Source organism: Miscanthus floridulus, chromosome 1, assembly GCF_019320115.1.
Source record: "Miscanthus floridulus cultivar M001 chromosome 1, ASM1932011v1, whole genome shotgun sequence".
In the NCBI taxonomy this organism is placed as follows: Eukaryota; Viridiplantae; Streptophyta; class Magnoliopsida; order Poales; family Poaceae; genus Miscanthus; species Miscanthus floridulus.
The window spans coordinates 135,921,128-135,947,759 of NC_089580.1; the positions used below are offsets into that span (position 1 = coordinate 135,921,128).

Consider the following 26,632-nt stretch of genomic DNA (forward strand, 5'->3'; position numbering starts at 1 on the left):
GGGCCTTTTATATATTTTTTTCAAGAGGAGTTTACTTAGCAAACCGTTATTCTTAGAGACATTTGCCTTAGAGAATTCTCTGAAAATTATTTTTAGGGACTGATATGTTTAATAGAACTGTTCATAAAAATGACTTATCTTATACCGTAACGGTTTTGATAACAGGCTCTAAAAATCACTTTTGACCATATGGAAGTTGCTTTTATTCAATATTCCCTCCGTCTTAATATATAAGGCGTAACCACTTTTTATTTTAGTCTCGTAATACAAGACGTGCTCTCTTTGGACGCACGTACCTCAACGGGGTGAGTATATCTGAAGAAATAATGGTACCCGATGCGACTCATTCCGTATTCGACACATATATATTTATCCGTATTCATAATCCTATTCGAATATGTCTCCGATGACTATCCGTGTATGATTCACAATCCGAGGGAAAAATAAAAACAAATAATATGTATGAGCAATATGGGCCCGTATCGCCGATCTGATTATGCCCTACTTGCGGGCATGGTCCAGCACAGCACCATCGACCCCGGTCCCGGACCCGGAGTTTGGATCGATACAAAACCCCGTGCTTCGTCCCCTCCGCCTCCCAACTCGCGATTCCCAACCAACGTGTCTTCCAAGTTTCGGCCGCCGTCCCCAGGGGAGGTTCGCGAGATGACGAGCTCGCCGGATTTGAACGGGCAGCCGTGCCCGGACCGCATCCTCGAGGACGTCGGCAACACCTTCGGGATGGGAGCCGTGGGCGGCTCCCTCTTCCACTTCATCAAGGGCCTCCGCGACTCCCCCAACGGCCACCGCCTCGCGGGCGGCGCCACGGCCGTCCGCATGAACGCGCCGCGCATCGGGGGCAACTTCGCCGTCTGGGGCAGCCTCTTCTCCACCTTCGACTGCGCCATGGTCTACGCGCGCAAGAAGGAGGACCCCTGGAACTCCATCGTCGCCGGCGCCGCGACCGGGGGCCTCCTCCAGCTGCGCAAGGGCATCCTAGCCACCGGAAGGGGCGCCGTGTTCGGGGGCGTGTGCCTCGCGCTCATCGAGGGCGCCGGGATCATGCTCAACCGCAGCATGGCTAACCCGCCTCCGCCGGAGGACCTGATGATGCAGCAGGAGTACCCAGCAGGACAGGATCCTGCTGCCCAGTACGTGCCGCCTGGCTTCCTCGGAGTGCCGCCGGCGGCGCCGATCGTGGTCGAGGAGGTTCCGGTCGCTGACTCTGGCCGTGCTGGGTGGTTTGGCGGTTTGTTTGGGAGGAAGCAGCAGGACAAGGTTGCTAGTGGTGATGGCAGGTCTGACGAGCTGGAGTTGGATTTGCCCAGCACCGCTGTTCCCTCCTTCGATTAACTAATCATTATGAAGTAGGCGAAAAATGTACAGTTTTAGCTGCTCATGTTAGAGATTATTTCAGCTTATTTCAGATTATTTTCTTTCATAGAACACTATTGAATCATCTGAAATCATCATCGTGCAACCTAACAGCCGAACACGCCCATAAGGTTTTCGTCATATTATAATTTTCTCGCAGACTATAAAATGCTATGCTAGATTTGATTTCGTTTTTATTTATGAATGCTGTTTGTAGGCTCTTGTCGATCATGTGTTATGTGGAAAGTGGCGTGTCATCATCATCAGTCATCTGAGGTTTTGTGGGATCAGTTTCACACTACACAAGGATTGGACCTCCTCTGGCTCTCTTGTTGAGAAATTCTTTCCCCGTTTTAAGGGCGCCACACCTAAGCTAACACTCTAATAGTTCTAGTATAAATAAAGTTATCTACATGTACTAAAAAAACGTTAAGACTACTATTTACACAATACAAACTATCACTAATAATTAAAAAAAACTATCACTGCTTATGGTTTGTAAAAAACTTTTTTCTTTCATCATACCTCACATTTATTTCTTCTACCTCTTCTTTTTTTAGTATGGGCCATCTTCTTTCTTCCCAAGCATATGTAGCTTCTGCAAGCTACTATGATAAATGTGGAGCACTTACTTTTTTTTATCCAATCCTACGCGACACTTGGGGCTACTCATAAAAAAGCAACGTTAGGAAGCCCTAATGAAGGCTAACACTCTTAGTAGTTCTACTACAAATAAAGTGATCTACGTAGACTAAAAACTGTTAAGACTACTATTTACATAATGTAAACTATCACTACTTGTGGTGTGCACATAAGCTTTTTTCTTTCATCATGCCTCACATTTATTTCTCTCCCTCTTCTTTTTTAGCATGGACTATATTTTTTTCTAAACATATGTAGCTTCTGCAAGCCACCATGACAAGCGTAGAGCACCTACATACCCCTTGGGAAAACAAGTAAAAAAGGAGCGTCGGGGAAGCCCTAAATTGCAAGTCTTATGTTTTTTCTATAGGTATTTAGCTCGGTTCTTCAATTCTAAACTTGGATGGTGTCAGCGTGAAGATTATATACGGTTATTTTTTTTCCTGCAATTGCTCGAGTACCCACCTTCTCACCCTCACCCGGTCATGATCTATGCGACAAACTGACAATGTCAGTTCCTGGTGCGTGTTTGAACTTTTGATGTGTGCACCACACATAGATTTTGTGTCCGTTTCTTTCCTCTTATTCACAATTTCCTTAATTATAAGTTGTTATTTATTCTACAACAAAAGTCATTTATTAGGCAGTAATGCTTTGCTGCGGGAATCCGTCCGGACGGACCGACCTGCGCTGCAACGCGCGAGTGATGACCAAGAAAAAAAGCAGGGCGTACAACTGCAAATCAAGTGGGCCCTCACCTGTTTGTTTGCGCGGGTCAGCGTATGGGAGCGCATGCGGCCACTCGCTCAGTTGGGAGGGGGGATTGCATACGGGCTTGTGGGGTTGTGTATGCGCTGTGAGCCTGCGACCAGAGAGAAGGGCCGACACTTAGGATTTCGTGAGAGGAGCACGGGGCCGCATGTGCATGCGCCGTTTACTGGTCCCGTGACGGGTGACCGTGGATAGTTGAGTGCTGTGGCCTAATTTTTTTCAGGCACTGTGGCTGGTTATTCCGATGCGCCGGCGTCGTATGTTTCATGCGCTTAAGGTGTATATTTCATATATTTTATCTAGATATTATATGTATTTCATTTGGATATTGTAAAAGTAGATCAAGTATTGCGTATGTTGCAATTGGTATACACGTATGTTGTTAGTGTATGTTTTGAATGTTTCAGCTGTTTTAGAAATACGTTGCAAGTGTTTTATCAGGATGTTGCATATGTTGCAGTGGCTATACACATATGTTGCACGAGTATGTTTCTAATGTTTTATATATTTCAGACGTACGTTACAGCAGGTGCTTTCTGTTTCTAAGGCCCCGTTTGGTAGGGCTTCACTTCACTAGTGAAGCCATTTTTTTGGCTTCAGCTCCACGAACAGTTCCACCGGTGGAGCTGAAGCGGTTTTGGTAAACCGTTTGGTAAAATGGCTTCTCTGTGAGAGCATGTTTTTAGGGGCCTGGAGGAGGAGCTGGGAGAAGCTATTTTTTTTTTTTGCTCTATCCCACCCCAAATCACTGTAAGAGCATGTTTTTAGGGGTTTCACAAGTGAAGCTATTTTACTTTACCCCGTTTGGTAGAAAACGACTCCAAACGACTCCTGAAGCCGGTGAAGAAGCCCTGCCAAATGAGGCTAAGGCCCCGTTTGGCACGGCTTCACTTCACTAGTGAAGCCATTTTTTTTTGCTTCAGCTCCACGAACAGTTCCACCGGTGGAGCTGAAGCGGTTTTGGTAAACCGTTTGGCAAAATGGCTTCCTTGTGAAAGCATATTTTTAGGGGTTTAGAGGAGGAGCCGGGAGAAGCCATTTTTTGGCTCCATCCCATCCTAAATCACTGTGAGAGCATGTTTTTAGGGGCTTCACAAGTGAAGCTATTTTACTTTACCCCGTTTTGTAGAAAATGACTCCAAACGGCTCCTGAAGCCGGTGGAGCCCTGCCAAACGGGGCCTAAATATTTTTCGCCTTGTTTAGTTTCACCCCAAATTCCTAAAAAATGCTACAGTACCTATCACATCGAATGTTTGCGGCCTGTGCATGAAGTATTAAATGTAGACGAAAAAAAAACTAATTGAGAAATTACGAGACGAACGTTTTGAGCCTAATTAGTCCATGATCGAACACTAATTGACAAATAAAAACAAAAGTGCTACGATAACCCTAAATTCCAACTTTCTAAAACTAAACGCGTGCTTAAAGCACGAGAAGCGGAGGCGGTCCCGCGTGCATGCGCACCCGCATGCATAGCGGCAGCAAGCATACATAGGCGAATGCAGTAGCATGTGTAGCAGCAGCAAGCATGCGTAGACGCGCAGCAGGCGCGTGCACCAGGCCGTAGACGGGCATGCAACAGCAACATGCATACTGCCAGCTACTCGTGTACTTGCTGGATATACACGATCTCTTTAATTGCCAAACCAGGCCTGGTTTAGATCATCTCTAAATTTCAAGTTTTTTCACTTTCTCTATCACATCAATTTTTGAACGTATGCATGAAACATTAAATGTAGGTAAAAAAATAACTAATTGCACAGTTTGGTTGTAAATCACGAGACGAATCTTTTGAGCCTAGTTAATCTATGATCAAACAAAAGTTATCAAATACAAATGAAATGTGCTACCGTGTCCAGATTAAAAAAAAATTACGACCCCCGCTTGATGCTGCACGGCAAAAACGCAGTGACTTCACTATGCCTTCTCGTGGAGCGTACCCGTTCCATCCCCGAGTCACGGCAGCATGCGTACGGAGTAGGCGTGTAGTAGCAGACGCATGCGATTGCGTGCAACAGACGGGACAGGCGGCAGCAGCCTGGCATGGCACAGCAGGCAAGACAGGCGCGGTCATCTGAACGGGGGCTAGCGCCCAGCCACAATGCTTCGTTGCGGGTGTAAGAGGGGTGTTTGGTTTTTTTAGCCTCTCCTAAAATTTATGCTATATCAAATATTTAGATACTAATAAGGAGTATTAAATATAAATTAATTAAAAAATCAATTACATACATGGACACTAATTTGTGAGATAAGTTTTTTAAGCATAATTAATCTATCATTAGCACATGGTTACTGTAGCACTAAGTTGTCAAATCATGGCCTAATTAGGCTTAAAAGATTCGTCTCGTAAATTAGTCGTAAGTTGTGCAATTAGTCTCGTAATTAGTCTATATTTAATATTCCACGCATATGTCCAAACATTCGATGTGACAGAAATTTTAGGAGCGTCTAAAGAACTAAACAGGACCTAATAATAGAAGATGCAAAACATTTGTCTTCAGTCATGCATGAGGCACAACTGAAGATAGGCAAATAGGTTGACCCAATATTTTGTCTTGTCAACGCATGCCATCCAAATTATAATAACTGACGAGGAAGCTCACCTTCATTATTAGAAATGAGGTTCCCACTCCCACATAAAAAAATTATGAGTTATTTTGTTCCCATGAGATTAATTTTAACTAAACGTAACCAAAGAGATGCATTGATCATACCCCGAGCGAAGCTGAAGTTGATGGCAAGGTGGAATGAAGATATAGCTACAGCACAAGAGCATCTCTAAGGCCAGTCCCACTGGATGTTTTGTGACTCAGTTTTCAACGTGCTTATATTTTGGAAAGAGTGTAGAAGAATTTCATTTCCCATAAAACTATCTCTATTTTTATGGAACTTTCATCATCTCTCTCCTCATTAATACACTGTCATGTCAGCATATTTAATGCCCATAAAACTCTATGAAACTCACATTTAAATTGGTCTAACAGTTTTCAAAACTTACTCCCAATCTTGGTTTTTGGATAGGATTAAAGAAAAAGCTCTCCTCACTAACTCCTTGGGAAAACTGATTGAGACGCGGAGAAAAATACGGGTGTGGGGGCAACATGGGATCAGAGTTTAATTTGCGTGACTTGACATTCAAAAAAATTTGCGTGACTTCTCGTGGAGGTTCTCGTAGAACTTGCCGATGAAGGCATCAAAGGTGGAGTCAGCACGTCCGTTGAGGCCCTATGGCGCCTTGACGGAGAAGGGCAGGTTGGTGCTGACGAGGCTGCAGCAAAGGCTGAGAGCTAAGCATTGGGACGGTGTGACCCCGACGACCCACAGCGACGACAAATAGTGTTTCAACACCGGATCCTCTACCAGCCTCGTTGTCGGCATGTATCATCTTGAGCCGTTGAGCGCGCATGAACTATCTGGGCGAAGTCGAGCCCATCGATGGCTCAAGCGTTGGATGCAGATGACGACAATGGCACCACCAGGTGATGGTGGGAGTGGTGCGCTGTGGCGAGGTCATAGGGCACCTTGCCGGCTAGCTTGCCCTGGTTGATCTGGAGGTAGAGGAACAAGAACGACGTGAGGAAGTAAAAAGAGAAAGGACATGGTTCTCAATATAAACATGAGTGAAAAAAGTGGCTTGAGTGATTTGGAAATAGTCCGGGGTTCCAATAATGCAGAACTGTCATCTAGCTTTTAGGAGCGAGATATTGGAAATAGCTGGAAAAGTCAACAAATATGCTCCATACTCTTTAACAACAATGGAGAAGTCATTAATTAGTAATTCTTTTTTTGGCTATTCGTGTAAATATATGGTATTGCCGTGGTAACATTCTAAGACAGAAGAGAAAAATAAGGACGTTTCCATGTGAGAAAACAGACTCCTTTGATTATTCTTTTTAAGTTCGGACTGGCTTTCAATTTCTTGTGAAGTTGTTTCTTAAGTTAAAAGTGATTTCAATTTTTTTGGTTCAATGCGAATCAGAAGCAATATAATTTAAAGTTGACCCCTTTGTGTTATATATGTTTAATTTAATATAAGTTCCTATCTGTTTAATGTGGCCTAACTTTTCTACGAGTGAATCCAAATACGTTCAAAGTTGACCTGTTTCATTCCAAACTAGTTGAAAGTAGCCTCAATTTTTCACTGTAGTTCACAGTGAATTCAACCAGTTCAATGTGGGAAGGGAATCAGGGGCGGAGCCAGGAATTAAGTATAGGGGGGCCATGTATTTGAGCTAGTAAACCGCACCATGGTTGTAGTCACATATATAATGGAACTAGATTAATGCCCGTGTGTTGCACGGGAACAAAATAATACCATGACATACGTTGCAACGGGAACAAAATAATATCAAGATAATTTTAAGTTTGAATGTATGTTATGCATTCCATCTCAGCCCTTATACAGCTACAATGGGCAAGCTCATGCACAACCTTATTTCGTTCTCTACTAATTTTGACGATTTCACAACTTAGATGGCGGCCTCCTTAATGTGTCTCAGATTAGTGTTGCGACCACAGAGTGACCATGCAACGGTGCTTAGAGTTTGTCCACCAAGGTTGAGAAATTAGATTCAAGGATTGCCACTTCATGCCTTCTAGACACACTATTGCCTCCGTTTTGTCCGATCTCTACAATACAAAAAAAGCATGCTTCTCTATTAGAGATGTTTTCTCCAATTTTCAACACATTTTTTGTAACACTCCAAATACACCAAATGAGCGGTAAAAGAGTAAATCGAAGTTAAAACATTGCCGCTTTCTCTAGCTCATTTCATTTACAGATATTTATTTGCCTTACTTCAATATTTGTTAGATAAACATTTGGGAAAAAAATGAGTAGGCCAAATGTTAGGAATATACCATACCATCACAAATATTTTGTAGTGTCAAACAAATGATAATAAACAATTTGAGAGAATCGTGAGGGTGACTAACTGGTCATTAACAAATGCAGGAAACTTTGAGGCCTATATGGTTTCACTACTCAACATATTTCTGAGCCAAACATATCAGCATCTTGAGAACTTGAATTTAACAACCATCTTAACCCATAATTTACTAACTATGTTCATCAAAAATCAGGGCAGGGAAATAAATTTACCAGGAATTTGTATTGCATGAAGGTGTCCTCCTGTGCTCTGGTTTCACAGTGAGGTGGTGATCGAATTTGATGGTTACCTTAGTTTATGGTGATCGTATTGAAGTCATTCTTGTTGAGCACTATATTCCACTGCCACTATGTCTATTTCCTGCAAAGAGAGTACAGAGCTTGGTATTCTCACAAGTCATGTCACTGCCATCAAGCAGTTGCTATTCTCATGCTTCACCCTTGTACTGAAAACTATGTCATGCATGATCAAATTCCATAACAACATCATTCAACTAATATAAGTTATGATCCAGGGCTGCCGCTGGTTGAAAGAACAATTCTGAAAAAAATGCAAGCACTAAAAGAAATCAAACTTGGAGCTCAATTAAAAATCATGAAACTGTTGTCTTGGATATTCTAAATAGTGTTGGGGATTGAGAAAGGACAGACCATGAGCCTATTCAAAGGGTTAAACAATTTTCAAGTAATCATAATGGATTATCTTGCCAAATCGATTGTTCTAAGCATTGTCTAAATTCTATCCAACAGTGAATGCCATCATCTTCTCTGCTGCCGCCGGTGTGGATCCAACCAGAATACAGGAAAATGATCTAGAGAACACCAGCATATTTCAAAAGAAAAACAAAAGAAGAGAAATCAATGGATGGAGTGGAATTATCATCACTTATGGATCACCATTCACCAATGTAATAGGATGGATCCAGGAAACAACACAATTACTGAATTTGCTAGAGTAGCTCTTTGTTTGCTGGTTCCCAATATTTACAGCAGGTAGAAGTCTTGAAACTATACGAGTAGAGTTTGTAAATATGAGCTGCGTGTGTACAGTGCCCAGCACAGCCCAATCTGATCTGAGTATTAAAACAGATGATAGATATATCACATTCCATTCTTCAACGATGTGAGATGGTTGCATTGAATTCATTCCTGCTATGTAATGAGGAAATTCAACACAACAATGTTTCCTATTTGTGTGCATCACTTTCTGCGTATCTGCAGCCTGTATTCCCTGGATGAGTTCATTAACTTTTCCATGGATCTGGAACACCAGTACCTAAAAAAACTGAGCCCGCTAGAGCTCACTCTGGGATAGATGTGATCGAAATCCAACATGCAACAAGAGAAGAGGTCATGGGTTTGGAGCCTCACCTCGGCTGAATCATTCACATTTGGAAGCGCGTGACTTGATGCTGCCGAGGCCCTGATGTGGATGCCGCAGGCCGCAGCTGCCCTTGCGCCACCGCCTTGGTGGAAGTAGTCGTCGTCGCCGCCGCCGCCAACCGGCCGTGGGCCGCCCCTTTTTGCGGGCTAAGATCACGCAGGAGCAGGGAGGGGCGGCGCATCGGCTGCGCGTGGCGGCGGCGCTGAGTTGGCGCCTTGGGGGCGAGGAACTGCTCTCGTCTCGTTCAAAAAAAAAGGAACTGCTCTCGAGTCTCGATGCTGGACGGGACCGATGCTGGAGGTGGGGAGCTGGATTGGATGGGACCTACCTGTCGGCGCACAGACGGCCGCCGGGCAGAGGCGGCGCGATCGTTCACGCACAAAAAAAAAAAGATAATCCACGTCGGAAACCTTTTTTCGGGGTTAAAATTAAAATAACGCGGGCAGGGTGAGCGAGGAGGGGGCGCAGACGATACGGTTAAATATTTTTTTAGGTGTGGTAGATATATTTTACAAATCCTAACAAAAAAAAAATACATATCTAATGCATTTAAATATCTGATCCAACTTTGTGTGAGGTGTCGCCTGCCCTAAGCAGGATTTGTGTGAGGTGAATATTTTAGTCAATTTGGAATGTTGATTAAATGATTAGATAAGAGAATACTACTTATGATTAGTAATTACGTGCTGCTGTTAGTGGGCTGCAGACAATTTGGACGAGAAACAACGGTGTCAATTTGGGACGCCGGCAGCGGCGCGGCGTGGCGTCTCATATCCGGACTCCCAATCCGGTTGTACCGGCGTCCGCTACAGACAATTTCGAAGCCCAGTTCAAAAACTACGTAAGAAAGCTTAGATCGAAGAAATTACTAACCTTTCTACAGGTATAAAGATCACAGATCGACAGTTAAAAGTGGTAGTAATGTTACACACAAGTAGATCGGCCACAACCCCTAAAAAATAACCTCAACACAATATGAAATACAAGTGAAGTAAATCAGGCACACGGTGACACAATGATTTATCTCGTGGTTCAACTCGCCACCAAGACTTGCCTAAGTCCACATTGTTGAGGTTAGCCACTAAGATTTAGGGTTTTGCAACCCTTCCTCATTCTTAAGTCAAGAAACTTAACTCTTGAGATAAGGGGTGAGTTTACTAGCTTCAAGAGATGGTTACAAACCTTCCGGAACTGGCACACAAGTTGGCAAGTTCTACGGGCGACGATCTAGCCAGCTAGGAGCCAAGCTTCAAGAGTAACAAACACTACCGCCGACCAAAACATGAACCAAGTGCTCTTTAGAGTTTGAGAATCAGTGGATCTCCTCTCTAATCGAGTTTGGGATATTTTTCTCTCAAGGATTGATAGAGAAATCAAAGAGAAAAGCTTAAGAGCTCTAGGATACCAATGGAGGAGAGAGAGTGAGCACAGGTGTGTTCTGCGTCGGTCTGAATGAAGAGGCGAAGGAGAAGACCGTTGAGAGGGAAGAGAAGAGGTATAAATACCTCCCCAGGTTACAACATCAGATAAGTCACGGCAGTGCGGCAGTACCGCTCTGCGGCATAGCCGCGCCTCTGGTGCAACACTGCCGCACTGAGCCAGACAGCAAAGGTGTAAGGAGGTTTTGAGCTGGCTGTCTTGGCTAAACTTTGAGGATGCTTTTGTGTAAGATTGAGCACTTTATTGCACATGTTGACTTAAGCATTATGTCCCCCTTTATAGTACGGGTTTTCCTATACTCAAATTTAATATATAAAATGAAATAGGCCTCCTTTGAGCTTGATGCCGTCATCTTTTTGTTATTGGAGGCTCCTTTGTTATGCATAACATCCTCATAGCAGAATCTCCTGCTTGTCATCTTGATAAATCTCATTAGTCCTCTAATTGCATGGTCATTATCACCAAAACCCACAATTAGAGCTCGATTGCACTTACAATCTCCTCCTTTTTGATGATTGATGACAACCCAATTAGAGCTTTTAAAAGATACAATATATAACTGAGATTTTTTGAGCCATGGGTGTAGAGACTCCCCCTGAGTGTAGGAATTGAGAATTGAATTCTCAAGTTGCCATTAAAGGCCAAGATTCATACTCTAGTCAAAGTGATGGGCTCCTCTACATCCATGCTTCTGTGGGGTGCTACACACGGTGTCAAGTAATTGAACGTGATGCGAATTACCGTTTATGCACTCAAGGAATTACTGATGCAACAAGGTGCGGCACTGCCGCTCCTCTGCCACAGCACTGCCGTAGAGCGGCACTGGCTGCGACAGCACATGTTAAACCAAGCATCACACAACAGATAATATATAAAAAAGATCAACAATCTAGCACATGTATACGACAAGCTACAACACACAACGAAACATGTCCATATCCGATACACATAGAGTACTTAGGTAGCAATATTACAATAAAATAAAGCTTTGAGCGACCCTCAAACTCACACCTAATCAACTACTCTCATCTAATATGACATGAAGCTCCTCCAGCTGCAGTACATGGCGTCGAAAAAAAAAAGAATTGACCCCTCTAATTTCTCCCCCTTTGGCATAAAGCATCAAAAAGGGAAGGAAAGAGAGAAGTCAACTACTTACTCCTCATCTTCTTCTTGGATGTTCTCCCAGTCGACGTCATCACCTCCATGAGCAGCACCACCATCATTACCATCGTCGTTGTCGGAAGACACCACCGCCCTCCCTTGACGATGGGTGGTCGAAGTGTGGCGCGAACGGCGCATAGAGCGCAACTAGGTCCCCAAAGTCCTATGGAAATCAAGCTCCTCCTCATCCTCCTTAGACTCCAAAAAACTAGGCAAGTCATACTGTGGAGGAGGTGGCGGTGGAGGAAGAGGTGGAAGATTTGTAGCCGCACACATCTCATGCTGCTCCATCTGAGTCTCATATATCCTATCAGCTGCATAGGTACACTTGTCAAAGATGGCATTGATCCATTGTACCATCTTGTTGTTGTTCTTCTTCCTTTCACTGCGAGAGGACTTAGGTACATCAAAGGGAGAGGCAATGGTTTCACTGGCCTTGGCATGTCTAGCTTTCTCAATCTTGTACTGCTCATGCAATCCATCCTTGACAAACCTGTAGCCAGTGACTCTCAATCACAAACATCAAGTATGGAGCATAGTACAACCCCTTCCTTGCATCATCCATTGCCACTCTAATCTCTTGACACATGAAGCGAGGAACATTGAATTTATCTCCACCTGGAGCAAATCTAGCAAGCACGTTCCTCAAATATCCATTAAGATCTAATGCAGCTCCATCATTGGGATTAATGGTATGCCTGATCAAGTTGTTAAGAATGTAATAAAACCTCTTCAGTCCCTTTACCTTGCCATCTGTAGATCTACCATCAAGATACATGAATGCAATCTCTCTAACCTCAGCCCTCCGCTCATCATGAATGTATGAGAAGCCATGGTGCTCCTCATCAAAACCAAGAATTCAGCTGAAGGTGGTGAAGTCAACACGGTAGTGTCGACCCTCGGTCATCCAGTGTATCTTATCGGTGTCATACTTGTAGAAGTATGTGGCATGGCATTGAGATAGCACCTCTATGTTCCAATTGTACCTGAAGGCCATGATATCTATCAATCCAAAGTTCTCACAAGCCTAAATTGCCCTATTGAAATCAGGGTCATTCTTCTCTCTCAACTCCTCCCAATCAATGTACTGCATCTTCACGATCTTGGATTTCTTGCTCCTGAAGATGACTGAGGTATAGAAATTGGAATGAAAGACATTCCAAAACCTATAGTCAACACCAAGATCCTTTGCTACCTCATATAGGTTTTCTATCCTTGCCTCTTCCACCATCTTTTGCTTACCCATATAGTCAATAGCTGGGTGCTAACGGGTGTCATTTGCCCTCTTTTTCACCACATCCTCCTCATAATCACGAAGCTAGGAAGGATCAAACTCATCAAGGTGTGGTGGTGTGCTAGGACATGCATTAGGAGGGATGACACGTCTAGCTCTCTCCAAGGCTTCCTCTTGCCGGATTTGCTCATCACGGCTCCCCCTGTCTCTAGCAACATCTGCTGCCCCTCTGCCACGATGAGAGAGAGGCTTTTCTCTTAAAGCATCAAACTTCCTATGAACCCTCCAATCGTCATCTCCTCTGGAGGACATCTATGCCAAAGAATAGATTGAAATGAGAAGCTGTGTAAAGATGAGGTAAACAAACACTTGTGAAATAGTTTGAATAAGCCAGATGACTCAAATTCTGAACTTGAGAAGCAACCTTAAAAGAAAAGTTTTAGGAGGCGTGGCACTACCGCACCTAAGAGCGGCACTGCCGCACCTGATGCTTCACTAATCCATCACTTGTTTCATCTGACTTGCTCAAACTACTTCTCAAATACTCCTCTAGACCATCACACATTTTCAAGACATATAGATCTAATAGAAACATGGAGTTGAGCATTTGATAGGTAAAATGATGTCATGATTAAATCAGTAGTAGATCTGGTGAACAAATCCAATCACTATAGGGAGTCATCGATGGAATGTTACTTTAGTCTACAGAAATCACTGTAGCACGTGGCATTGCCGCGCCTAGCATGTGGCACTACCGCATGGGCTGATGGCACTCCAACCATGAATCTCTATTTTGATTCAATTTGTCCATCAAAGCTAATTCTATTCTAATCATACAGTCACTAGACACCAGTATCTAACACAAAACGAACTCCATTGCATAGATCAGGAAAGGTTTAGGATTTTACCTTGAAACTCATGGATTGGAGAGGGAAGAAGAGAGACGGCTCTACCCAAGAGCTATAGCGGCCACCAACGAAGCATAGGAGCTCCGACAGCCGATGCGGCACCGCCGAGATGCGGCACAGAAGGCACGACGATGGCACGACGAGGCTAGCATGCGAGGGGAAAGAGAGCGACGTGTCGGGGTGAATTGGGAGAGAGTTACTATGGCCTAGATGAGTAAAGGATAAGGGATAGGACCTGTAGTAACTACCATTGCGGCCCAATCTCTAGGCGAGATTCAAAATGCAACACTACTGTGGCCTATACGTGGAATTGCCGTAGAGCGGCATTGCCGTGGCACAGGCCTAGTATTGCCAAACCTAGCAATAGCAAGGAGTTAGCTACAAACTAAATAGCTCTATATATATAGGATATGGACACATATCTCCAGCATATTATGATCAGCAACAGATAAACATTCCAAGCTATGATCATAGTATACTAGTTTCTTTCATAAAGCATTTTGAAGCACTTGAATCAAACCTTTGCAAAACTTTTACCTATGCAAACTAGTTAATCAAGCAAAGGTGTGCTATAGTTCAAACCACATTACGAGAATCAAGTATATTTAACTCACTACGCAAAGCACAAAACCTTGACTCATCGAGAGGCTTAGTGAAGATATCGGCTAGTTGTTTTTCGGTGCTCACATTGCGAATTTTGATATCTTCTTTGGTTTCATGGTCTCTCAAGAAATGATGTCGGATGTCTATGTGCTTAGTTCTTGAGTGGCTTACAAGATTGTTTGCAAGCTTTATGGCACTTTTATTGTCACACAATAATGGGATTTTGGTAAAATGACATCCGAAATCTTGAAGGGTTTGCCTCATCCAAAGTAGTTGAGCATAACATGCATCGGCTACAACATACTCGGCCTCGATGGTGGAAAGGGCTACATAATTTTGCTTCTTAGATCTCTAAGACACTAGGGACCGTCCAAGGAATTGACATGTCCCCGAAGTGCTTTTTCGATCTACTTTGCAATCGGCGTAATTGAAATCCGAATACCCAAGTAGATCAAACTTAGAGCCCTTAGGATACCACAAGCCAAGGTTAGGAGTGTACTAAATATCTCAAGATTCTCTTAACGGCTACTAAGTGGCACTCTTTTGGGTTAGCTTAAAATCTAGCACACATGCACACACTAAGCATAATATCGGGTCTAGATGCGCACAAATAAAGTAGAGAGCCGATCATGGAGCGATATACCTTGTTTCCATGGCTTTCTCTTCATCATTGAGATCAAGATATCTATTGATTGGCATAGGAGTTTTGATAGGCTTGGCATTCACCATGTCAAACTTTTTTAGCATATCATGGTTGTACTTCCTTTGGCTAATAACAGTTCCATCCTTCACTTGCTTGATTTAAAATCTGAGGAAGAACTTCAATTCACCCATCATAGACACCTCAAATATCTTGGTCATGATCCTACAAAATTCCTCATAAAAAGTATGATTAGTACTACCAAATATTATATCATCGACATATATTTGACAAACAAAGATATCTTTATCAACTTTGCGAGTGAAAAGGGTAGGATCGGCTTTGCCTATTTCAAAGCCTTGTTTAAGTAAGAATTCCTTAAGGCAATCATATCATGCTCTTGGTGCTTGCTTAAGCCCATAGATCATCTTTTGGAGTTTGTAGACATGGTTGGAGAACTTGGGATCTTCAAAGCCCGGTGGTTGCTCAACATAGACAAGTTCCTGAATGGGGCTATTGAGGAATGCACTCTTCACGTCCATTTGACATAGATTAAAGTTGTGATGAGCGGCATAGGCTAGAAGTATTCGGATTGCTTTAAGCCTTGCCACCGGTGCATATGTTTCTTCAAAGTCTAAGCCCTCTACTTGAGTGAAGCCTTGAGCAACCAATCTTGCCTTGTTCCTAGTCACCACGCTATTCTCATCTTGTTTGTTATGAAAGACCCATTTGGTGTCAATCTCATTAGTCTTGGGTCTTTCCACCAATGTCCAAACTTGATTTCTTTCAAAGTTGTTTAGCTCTTCTTGCATGGCCATCACCCAATCCTCATCTTCAAGTGCTTTTTCTACCTTGAGAGGCTCCTAAGAGAAAACAAATGAGTAATATTGATAAAAAATTGCTAAATGGGAATGAGTCAATACTCCTCAACTTCTCACTTTCTTGATTGGAAGACCAAACTCCTTTTGTGCTCTTCTAACAAATATCTTCACCTTCTCTTGAACTTGGCATTTGTCATACAAAAGAATACCCAAGTGAAACAGGAATAATCATCAACAATAACAAGACCATATTTGTTACCCCTATGCTTAGGTAGGTGATCGATCCAAAGAGATCTATGTGAATTAGCTCTAATGGTTGCTTGGTAATGATGATGCTCTTTGGTGGGTGAGGTACACCTACTTGCTTTCTAGCTTGACAAGCGCTACAAATTCTATCTTTCTCAAAGTGAACATTTATTAGTCCAAGAATGTGTTCGTCTTTTAGAAGTTTGGCCAAGTTCCTCATCCCAACATGAGCTAGTCAGCGATGCCAAAGCCAACCCATGCTAGATTTTGCCACTAAACAAGTCTCAAGCTTAGCTTTACTTTTATTGAAATTAATTAGGTAAAGCTTATTCTTTAGTTGACTCATAAAGACAATAGAGGAATCCTCCCTTCTAAAGACTTCCACACCCTTATCCATAAAGAGACAATTGTAGCCCATCTCACACAATTGAGAAACGGACAACAAATTGTAACTTAATGAATCAACATGTAAAACATTTGTAATTGAATGCTCAAGGGTTATAGCAACTTTATCAAGGCCAATCACATCTCCCTTTGAGTTGTCACCAAAGACAATATTCTTATTTGAGTATGTCATTGGGGAATATGATGAGAACATACTCCTTTCTCCGGTCATATGATTTGTACATCTACTATCAAGCACCCAACTTGATCCACCAGAGGACTATGCCTGCAAAATAAATTTAGTTCCTTGATTTAGGTCTCCAACTAGACTTGGGGCCTTGCATGTTAGTCACTAGTATCTTAGGAACCCAAATAGAAGTATTAAGATAAGCATTAGTCTCCTTGCCAACATATTTAGCAATCACTTCTCCACTGCTATTCTTTTTCAATACAAAGCATGATGTCAAGCTTTGTCGAGGTGCATGGGCATTCAGTTGATATACATACTTGTTTGTAGTGGCCCAAATTGATTCCTTTGGTTTCTGTGAAACCTGCTTTTGCTGGAACACCTTCTTCATAGGTTAGTCTGATCAGGAACAAAATTGATAACCTTCTCATTTTTTGGGGCCCAGCACTGTCGCCCTTCACTATGGCACTGCCGCTCTAGGATGCTACACTACCGCGATCTGTGCAGGCTGTTATGCACCAATTCTATGCTTCCTTTCAAACTACACACACTCATAGCCGTTCACTATCCTTCTTCCATTTGTCTTGGCTCCTATTGTGTGGCCGAGCCCATGCTTGTTTGAGGGATGCCTTCCTTTCGTGTATTGTGGCCCTTATGTTTCAACCTTCTTCTTGTCATTGATTTGGGCCTTGCCATCCATGCACCATTTTCCAATGATCTCATTGAGCCTAGCAATCTCCTTTCTCATAGCCTCCATATTTGCAAGGTTAGTGGAATAGGCATTCAAATCAAGATTATAACATTTTCTACAACCTTGGCTAGTGGAGGGAGTAGAGGTTTCCTTTACATTAGAGGGATGTGAGTTGCTATCCCAAAGAATGTTATATTACAGCTCAAGTTGTTTGTGCTTTTCATCTAAGTCACAATATTTTTTCTTAAGAGCATTATGTGCTTTCTTTGTGATAGCATGGTCCTCTTACTCTTTGGCCAAGGCCTTTCACAAGGATTCCACCTCACTTCTTTCTAATGCAAGAGCTTCCTTGCTAACAATGTAGAGATCCTCTTGTTTGATAGGAGTTTCTTCTCTAGATTCTAGCTTGGCTTGAACACTCTCTAAATCCTACATTAACATAGTGATGAATAATTTGGTCTTTCTATCCAAAATTTTTAATTATATAGTTATTTTCTTCATCACAAGACCCATCATCACTAGAGCTATCACTAATATCACTACTAGAGATATCACTAGGAGGTGGAGGAGGTTTGATTTTTGATTTTACCTTCTCACCCTTTGCCATGAGACAAATGTGAGGGGAGTAGTAGTCATCATCGGACATGTTGAAGAGCCTTGGTATGGAGGATGGCTTGTGAATAGCCATGGTTGCAATCTTCTCATCCTCTTCACTTGTGCTCTCTCTAGTTGAATCGCATTCATGCCCAATGTGAGCGTCTCCTATGTTCTTCTCGCTCTTTCTATAGTCGGCCTTGTCCTCTTTCTTGTCTCTCTTGTACTTGTTATCTTTGATCTCATATGGACATTTGGCAATAAAATATTCGGCGCAACCACAATTGTAGCATGTCCTCTTCTTTTTGTTTGGAAACTTCCTCTTCACTACCTTGTAGCCTTGCCTCTTAAGTCCCTTTTGGAATCTCTTCATAAAGAGAGCAACATCATCAACCTTCTCAAATCGTTCATCATCATTTTCATCTTCACTTGATGATGATGTTGTCTCTACTTGCTCTTGGACTTGCTTGACTATTTTCGGCTTGCTAGTTGAACCTTGCTTGTTAATCTTGGACTTGCTAGAGAGCCTTGCTTGCTTAATTTGTTGGCCTTGAGAGCTACATCCTTGATCTTCCTATTGTCTAGCTTTGCTTGCAACTCGCCAAGCTTCTTCCTCTCATTTGCTTCTTCTCTTTGCATGTCAAAGGTCAAGATCCTCCCAAGTACATCATTTGGTGTGAAGCACTCGAACTTCTTCTTGTCTCTAATTAGAGTCACCACGGTCTCATTTCTTTGTGAATAGGCTTCTAACATGATTTTGACTACCATAGCCTCTAATCTTGCCGACAATCACCATCAACCTATCAAACATCTCTTGTGGCTCTTCTCCATCTAAAATCATGAATCAATTGAGCTTGGTCATCAACAACTCAATTCTTGTCTTCCTCATTTTGTCCACCCCTTCATGCGCAAGGTGCAAAGTGTCCCATATTTACTTAGCAACATCAACTCCAATCACTCTATTGTACTCATCACCATCCAACGAACTAAGCAATACACTTATGGCTTGACCATTTAGATGAATGATTTGCATTTTGGTTGGAGTTGGATTCTTGAGATCAACCGGTGGCTCAAATCCATTTCAAACAACCTCCCAAATGTCGGGGTGAAGACCTATAAGATAGGATCTCATCAAGTGCTTTCACTTGGCAAAGTTAGTCCCATCGAAATGAGGTAGCTTGCCCGTGGGTACATTTATGAAAGACCTTCGATCATGGTTAGTCATAGGCATAGAAGAATAGTTAAAGGATACGGCTACATATTTGTTGTTGGTGTTGGCTTCGGCCTTTCCTTTCTTCTCCTTCCTGCTACCCTTGGTCACTTGGTAAGATTCATCATCATCTCCATCTTCCGACCTACTTGACATCTCACTTGATGATGCATTGGTTGTCTTTGCTTCTTCTTTCTTCTTCTTTCTAGCTTCTCTTCTTTTTCTTCTTGCTTCTCTCTTGAGCTTTCTTTCTTCTTTTCTTTGCTTCTTGTCTTCTAACCTTTGTCGCTCCTTCTTCTTCTTTTCTTTTGCTTCTCTTTTTGCTTTTCTTGCTACCTTCCTTTTCTTCCTTTCTTCTTCATATTGAGCCTTCTCACCATCGGTCATCTCGACCGGTGGAAGAGTGGAATTGCTTGCTGTAGATGCACTGAGCTCACTACTATGGGTTTCATGTAGGCCCATGTCCTCTAGATCGACATCCATGGGCTTCACACCACTAGATCCTCATCCCAGCTCCATACCTCACGCAGTGAAGCGTATATGAGGTAACCTGCTTTGATACCACTTGTAGGATCTCTGGTTAGCATAGTGGGGGGTGAATAGGCCTATTAAAACAAAACAAGCAATTGTCAAATTCTACCCATGGCACTGCCGGGCTAGAACAGCGGCACTGCCGCACCTGCAGACAACTACGAAACACAATTCAAAAACTATGTATGGAAACTTAGATCAGAGAAATTACTGAGCTTCCTGCAGGTATGAAGATCACATATCGACAACTAGAAGTGGTAGTAAAGTCACACAGAAGTAGATTGGCCACAAATTCTAGAAATCACCTGAACACAATATGAAATGCAAGTGAAGTAAATCAAGCACACGTTGACATAATGATTTATCTCATGGTTCAGCTCACCACCAAGGCTTACCTAAGTCTAGGTTGTTGAGGTTAGCCACTAAGGCTTAGGGCTTTACAACCCTTCCTTGTTCTTAAGTCAATAGACTTAACTCTTGAGATGAGAGGTGAGTTTACTAGTTTCAAGAGATGGTTACAAATCTTTTGGGACTGCCACACAAGTTGGCAAGCTCCACGGGCGACTCTCTAGTCGGCTAGGAGCCAAGCTCCAAGAGTAATAAACACTACCGTCGGCCAATATGTGAACCAAGTGCTCTTTAGAGTTTGGGAATCTATGGATCTCCTCTCTAATCGAGTTTAGGACTTTTTTCTCAAGGATTGATGGAGAAATCAAAGGGGAAAGCTTGAGAGCTCTAGGGTACTAATGGAGGAGAGAGAGAGAGAGAGAGCATAGGTGTGTTATGCGTTGGTCTAATTGAAGAGGTGAAGGAGAAGACCGTTGAGAGGGAAGTGAAGAGGTATAAATACCTCCCTAGGCCCCAATGGCCAGATAAGTCATGGCAGTGCCGTGGCTTATCTATGGCAGTGTCGCCCTGCAGCATAGCTGCGCCTCTGGTGCTGCACTACCGCACTGAGCCAGATAGCAAAGGTGTAAGGAGGTTTTGAGCTAGTGAAGGCTCTAGTTTGTTTTTGGTGAATTAATGAAACCCTATGTGCTAACCTATTTGCTCTAGTGATCATGAGGTATGTAGCACCATTCCAAGTGGTGGAGCAAATAAAGATCATGATGATGGTGGTGATAGCCATGGTGATCAAGTGCTCGGCTTGAAAAAAAAGAAAGAGAAAAACAAAAAGCTTAAGGGAAATGTGAAACTTGATAGGAGCTTTTGTGTTTTGGTGATCGAGACACTTAGCGACTGTGATCACATTTAAAATAGATAGCCATACTATTAAGAGGGGTGAAACTCATATCGAAATGCGGTTATCAAAGTGCCACTAGATGTTCTAACTCATTGCATATGCATTTAGATCTAGTGGAGTGCTAACACCCTTGAAAATGTTTGTGAAAATATGCTAACACACATGTATAAGGTGATTCACTTGGTGGTTGGCATATTTGATCAAGGGTGGCAAAGTTTGTGACTTGAAGGTGCTGTCCCGACGTGCTCGAACACTGCTTTGGCAGTGACCGGACTCGGCTGCAGCATCCGGTCAGTGGCACGCAAAAAGGGGGCATGCTCGGCTGGTTGACCGAACTCTGGTCCAAGTGGTGACCGGACTCAATGAAGGTGTGTTCGATCGTTGCTGACATACGCTGACATAAGGCTGCTGGACTTAGCACGCGGCGGCAGTGTGGACCAGATGCTAGGCAGCGTCAGGTCAAGGTAGAGCGGATGCGTCCGGTTGCAGAAATGCGTCCCTGGATCCTTACTAGAAATGACTGGACTCAGTTTGGGTGCGAGTCAGGTCAACTTAGAGACGCGTCCGGTCGTGTCTTTGGATGCTCGGGCGGTTGCTCGATCTAACGCAGTGGCGGTGCGTCCGATCGCCCTTCGGGTGCGTTTGGTCTTGTCTTAAGTGCGAGCGCGGGCGAGATGACCGTTGAGATCGAGAGATTGAGGTTGAATGGGGGCGACGCATGGCATGCATCCGTTGATTGGACGTTGGTCTGGGTGCGTCCGGTCACCCCGACCAGCGTATCCGGTCACCGTGTAGTGGGCTACAGTGTGAGCCCAATGGCTCTATTTCATGGGGGCTCCTATTTAAGCTCTATAGCTGGCTCAAGCTCACTCTCTTGGCTATTTGCATTAACATAGCAACCTTGTGAGCTTAGCCGGAGCCCTCCCACTCATCTCTATCATTGATTCATCATCTTTGTGAGATTGAGAGTGAATCCAAGTGCATTGCTTGAGTGATTGCATCTAGAGGCACTTGGTGATTGTGTTTCGCTGTGGGGTTTGCTTGTTACTCTTGGTGGTTGGCGCCACCTAGATGGCTTGGTGCAGCGAGGATCGTTGAGCGGAGGAAGGTGCTTGTCTCCGGCTCTGATCGTGTTGATTGTGAGGGGTTGTTGACCTTTCCCCGGTGGAGAGCCAAAAGGTACTCTAGTGGATTACTCGTGTCTTGTGTGATCCTCATCTTATGTTGGTTGTGTGATGCCTATAAGCGCGTGAACCTCCAAGTGAGTGAATCGCTACAACGGGGACTAGCTAGCCGGTAAGCAAGTGAATCTCGGTGAAAAATCATTGTGTCATCTTGTCACGAGGATTTCTTGGTATTCATTGTGATTGATTGACTTCATCTTGTGATTGGCTCATTCCTCGACACGGCGGTATAACTCTCTATCCATCTCGTGTATTTACATTCTTAGTGTAGCTAAGCTCTTTAGTGTAATTAATTTTAAGAGCTAGTTTATGTCTTGTCTAATGGTTAGTGAGGCTCTTTAGTTAGCCTTTGAGAGCTCAATAACTTAGTGTAGTGACATAGCCTTTGTGTGCTTAGAGACTATAGAACTTCTAATTGTCTAACCATTTTTGTTAAGTGTTGTTGTATAAATTTTTATAGGCTATTCACCCCCCTCTAGCCATTAGGACCTTTAAGCTGGCTGTCTTGGCTAAACTTTGAGGATGCTTTTGTGTAACATTGAGCACATGATTGCACATGTTGACTTAAGCATTGTGTCCCCTTTTATAGTATGCCTTTTTCTTGTACTCAAATTCAATATATAAAATGAAATAGACCTCATTTGAGCTTGATGCCGTCATCTTTTTGTAATTGGGGGCTCCTTTGTTATGCATAAGATCTTCATAGCAGAATCTCTTGCTTGTCGTCTCGTTAAATCTCATTAGTCATCTAATTACGTTGTCATTATCATCAAAACCCATAATTAGAGTTTGATTGCGCTTACCAGAACAGTATACGGCCAGCGGCAGCCGGATAAGCTTAAATGGGCTGCTTCTTATTGGGCCACTAAGACACTTCACGTTTGTGCTGAATGGAAGGGGCTAAACAACTATGTGTATTATACATGTATGTACTAACTATACACTACTATATACTAAGGGATTAGTAGCACGTCAGGGGGTGCCAGCCCCCGTCCCTCCTCTCCCTCCGCCACTAGGGAATTGTTGACACTCAATTTGGGCACAGGACGATTTTAGAATTAGCCCATTCTAGTTTTCGCTCGATCTAAGAAAAACACTGTGAAATGGTCTCAAAATAGTACTCCCTCCGTCAAAAAAAAAAACACTACCGGTGTGTGACCTGAATCGGCATCCACAGTAATTGAACCAACCTCCTCATGAATAACATTAGAAATTGAAGCTAGCAATGCTAATGCCACACAAATAAGAACCTCTCATCACGAAGTTCCAGAAGAGATTATCAGTTATCCTAAGCAATAAATAATAGGACCGGAGCAAGTACTGTTAGTCATGGGCTTTGGAAACACTATTAACGCATCCAAAAAAATAGCTAGGGTCGAGACCACCTCAAGCGAGTTTATTCGTTAATAGTGTTTTGTTCGTGCCAACCAGATTTTTATTTTTGCCTTGTTTTTAGTTGGTACAAACATGGAGTTCAAAGGAACATATCGTATTCACGAGGTGTGATCTGGTACATAAATTTTCTACCTTAACTCTTACGGTAATGCTCCAATTAAGACGCACGGAACGGATGGACGCTTCACCCCGCTCGCTTTCGCACTCAGTCCCTTGCTTCCTCCTCCCTTCCGTGCTCACGCTCGCGCCCCGCGGCTACCCAATGCGCGGCCATGGCTGCCTCCCTGGTTGGCGGCGGCGCGCTCCCCCACCCTGGCGTCCTCCTCCCCTATCCCGGCGCCCTCCTCTTCCACCCGGCGTCCTCACTCATCAGAAGCGCCCGACGCCTGTGGATCCAGTGGCCCTCTCCCCTACCCGGCGAGATTCATGGAGCACGAGCGAGATCCATGAAGGTGCCACGGTGGTGTTGCAGGGGAGTGGGCGGCTCTGCCCCACCCCGTCGCGGTGCCCTCTCCTCCCCAGCGGCGCCCTCTCTCAAACGGGCGACCGACCTCCCACCCCACACCTACTATGTTGCATATGTATGTTTCAAGTATTTCAGATGTATGTTGCATTTGTTTCATATGGATGTTGCAAAAGTAGATCGGGAGGTGTTGCATATGTTGCAATTATTTCGGAGGCATGTTGCAAGCGTATGTTTCGAGTGTTTTAGATGTTTGAGAGGTATGTTCATCTGTGTTTTTTGGACATATGTTGCAAGTGTGTTTATCTGGATGTTGCATATATTTCACACATACGTTGTATGTGTTTTATTTGGATGTTTGCGTATGATTGCAATGGTTTTCAAGTGTTTTTACGTGTTTCAGAAGCATAATTCAAATGTTTGAACTGTCTTCTGACGTATGTTGCAACTGCTGTATTTAGATGTTTTAAAAGTAGATTAGGTGTTGCATCTCTCATCTCCACCCTGTGTTGCATCATCTCTCTCGGCACCGGCAGGGCATCCATACAAGATGTCGCGGCTGGGTCCTTTCCAAATCGGAGGCGCCGCACGCCCTTTGCTTCTTGTCGCTCAGGCGGCACGGGCCCCACGTGGAGCGTGAAACGGAGTGTAGTGCGCGAACGTCCGTCCAGACGTAGCACTTCCCTAACTCTTAAATCTTTTTAGATCCGCCTCGACCCACATTGCTTCCCTCTTCACGCCTCCACGCCAGCCTCCAGTTTCCCACAGCGAAAATGCAAAACGGTGGGATGGGAAGCAGCGATACCTCCTCAGTTACGTCCAACCCTTGATTCCGTCGGAAGCGGAATATGGGAGTCCGCTGCATGTTCCGTCGGCGTCGAGATTAGCACGCGAACGGCGTACCAGAGCCGGACAACGCATAGAATTTTGTTCCGTCACGGAGTCTCCATGCCCTCTAGCGAACGGCGATGCCTCCTCTCGCATGCGGCGCACGGGACCAAAAAACAAATGCAAACGTGATGTGATGTGCAGAGCCTACTGGAGGGGGGCTGGGCCATTGCTAGGCAGCTGGGCCTAGGCTTAGGTGGCATGGCATTCTTCTTACGGGAAAATGGAAAGAAATAAGGGACAGGGAGCTGTGATCGCGGACCGGACCAGAGAAGGGAAGGAGACATGCATGGGCCACAAACGGCGCGTTGGCTGTTTTAGGTTAGGGGAAAGGGTTTCCTATTTATACTAATGGTTTTCTCAAACATTTTAAACTGAAGATAACTCCAAATTAAATTCAAATCAAACCAGAAAGATACAGGACTCACGTGCATGCATGCCTACTAGATGAGTGCACAAATTAACTTACAAAATTAGAGATAGCGGGAAAAGAATATAACATGGCTGGGTTTGAATTTTGAGAGCCAACTCAAGTTCGAACTTGCCCCTAGCTTTAGTTTTGTTTTATGAAAAAAAAAATCAAGAGCCAAACATATATTTAGGAACTTTTGGTAAAATAAATATCACTTGGACAAGTTTAGGAACAAATACTCATAACTCCATTTTATTTCTGGAGAATAAATAAATTCCCTTTTGTTTCATAAACAAAATTAGTTATGAAATGTTTTGTAAAATATTATAGGATGAAACCAAAAGATTTACAAATACTTTGGGCTTTGGAAACATAATTTTCAAGATAATTAGAAGGCATCCAATTCGGTATTGTGAAAATAGGGTAAGAAGGGAAAAAGGTTCACTTTAAGTTTTATTCTGACATTGCATGCAATACACAATCCCACTCCCACAAAAAGATTTAAAAACCTGGTATTTTTTACATTACAAATATTGTTCAGAAATCTGAAATGTTGATGTCCTAGCTCCCCCCCCCCCCCCCCCCCCCCCCCCCCCCCCCCCCCCCCCGCCCTATTGAACTAGATGATATGGTTGTTGGAATTTTATAAATGTTTTAGGATTCAAATTCATAGAGTTAGAACGATAAGGTTTTGTGTTAAAAATCATGTTATGATATGGTTGTGCAGTGCAGTCTTACTAAAGTAGCGGGACAACAAAAGTTCGATTAGTTAAAAAATGTTTGAGAGCAGAAATTAATTAGCAAAGTAGCATGAATTCATAACATGGTTGCACTTATGCCTCCAAACTACTAATGAATAGTAAGTTGCATCAAAAGATAATCCTTCAGCACCAAATCTCGACACCAGCGACTTCTCTGGCACCAAGACCGTACCTACACACGTCTCCCAGTCGCCATAATAACCACACATGCCGTCTCCAGTTCGCCATGCCACTGCCACACCACCCCACCGGCCTGCGGCCCACCATACACCTCCATGGCTCCACCATGCCTACATGGATGTCGATGCAATCACTAATTTCTTGTCGCGTGGACGCTCACTTTTTTTTGAGGGGGTCGAGGACGCTCACTTGTGTTTGTGTACATGCGAATCCTATACGCACCCTGCACGCACGCCATGCAAATTGCAACCAACATGCACAGGTGGAAGAAGTGCTCAAGGAGCCCAGAGCGGAGGATGTTGACGGAGTGCTCGTGAAGGCCGCGCGCTATGGCCGGAGGCTCTGGTCGATGATGCGTAGACACGGGACTCGTCCTTGAGCCCCGAGGTGGTG

General features: G+C 43.6%; 1 protein-coding gene and 1 long non-coding RNA gene across 2 annotated transcripts; one reads left to right on the forward strand and one right to left on the reverse strand.

Annotated features, from left to right (window-relative positions):
- Positions 1-635: 635 nt before the first annotated feature.
- On the forward strand, positions 636-1,506 carry LOC136494555 (mitochondrial import inner membrane translocase subunit TIM17-2-like). The gene has a single exon (XM_066490709.1). It carries the CDS (start codon positions 667-669, stop codon positions 1,351-1,353), a length of 687 nt encoding a protein of 228 aa, XP_066346806.1. The 5' UTR covers positions 636-666; the 3' UTR covers positions 1,354-1,506.
- Positions 1,507-7,152: 5,646 nt separating this feature from the next.
- LOC136494563 (uncharacterized) lies at positions 7,153-9,288 on the reverse strand. Its single transcript, XR_010768626.1, has 3 exons — positions 9,048-9,288; positions 7,967-8,037; positions 7,153-7,417 (listed from the first exon to the last, which is right to left on the reverse strand). It is a non-coding gene; the product is annotated as an uncharacterized lncRNA (long non-coding RNA).
- Positions 9,289-26,632: the final 17,344 nt, after the last annotated feature.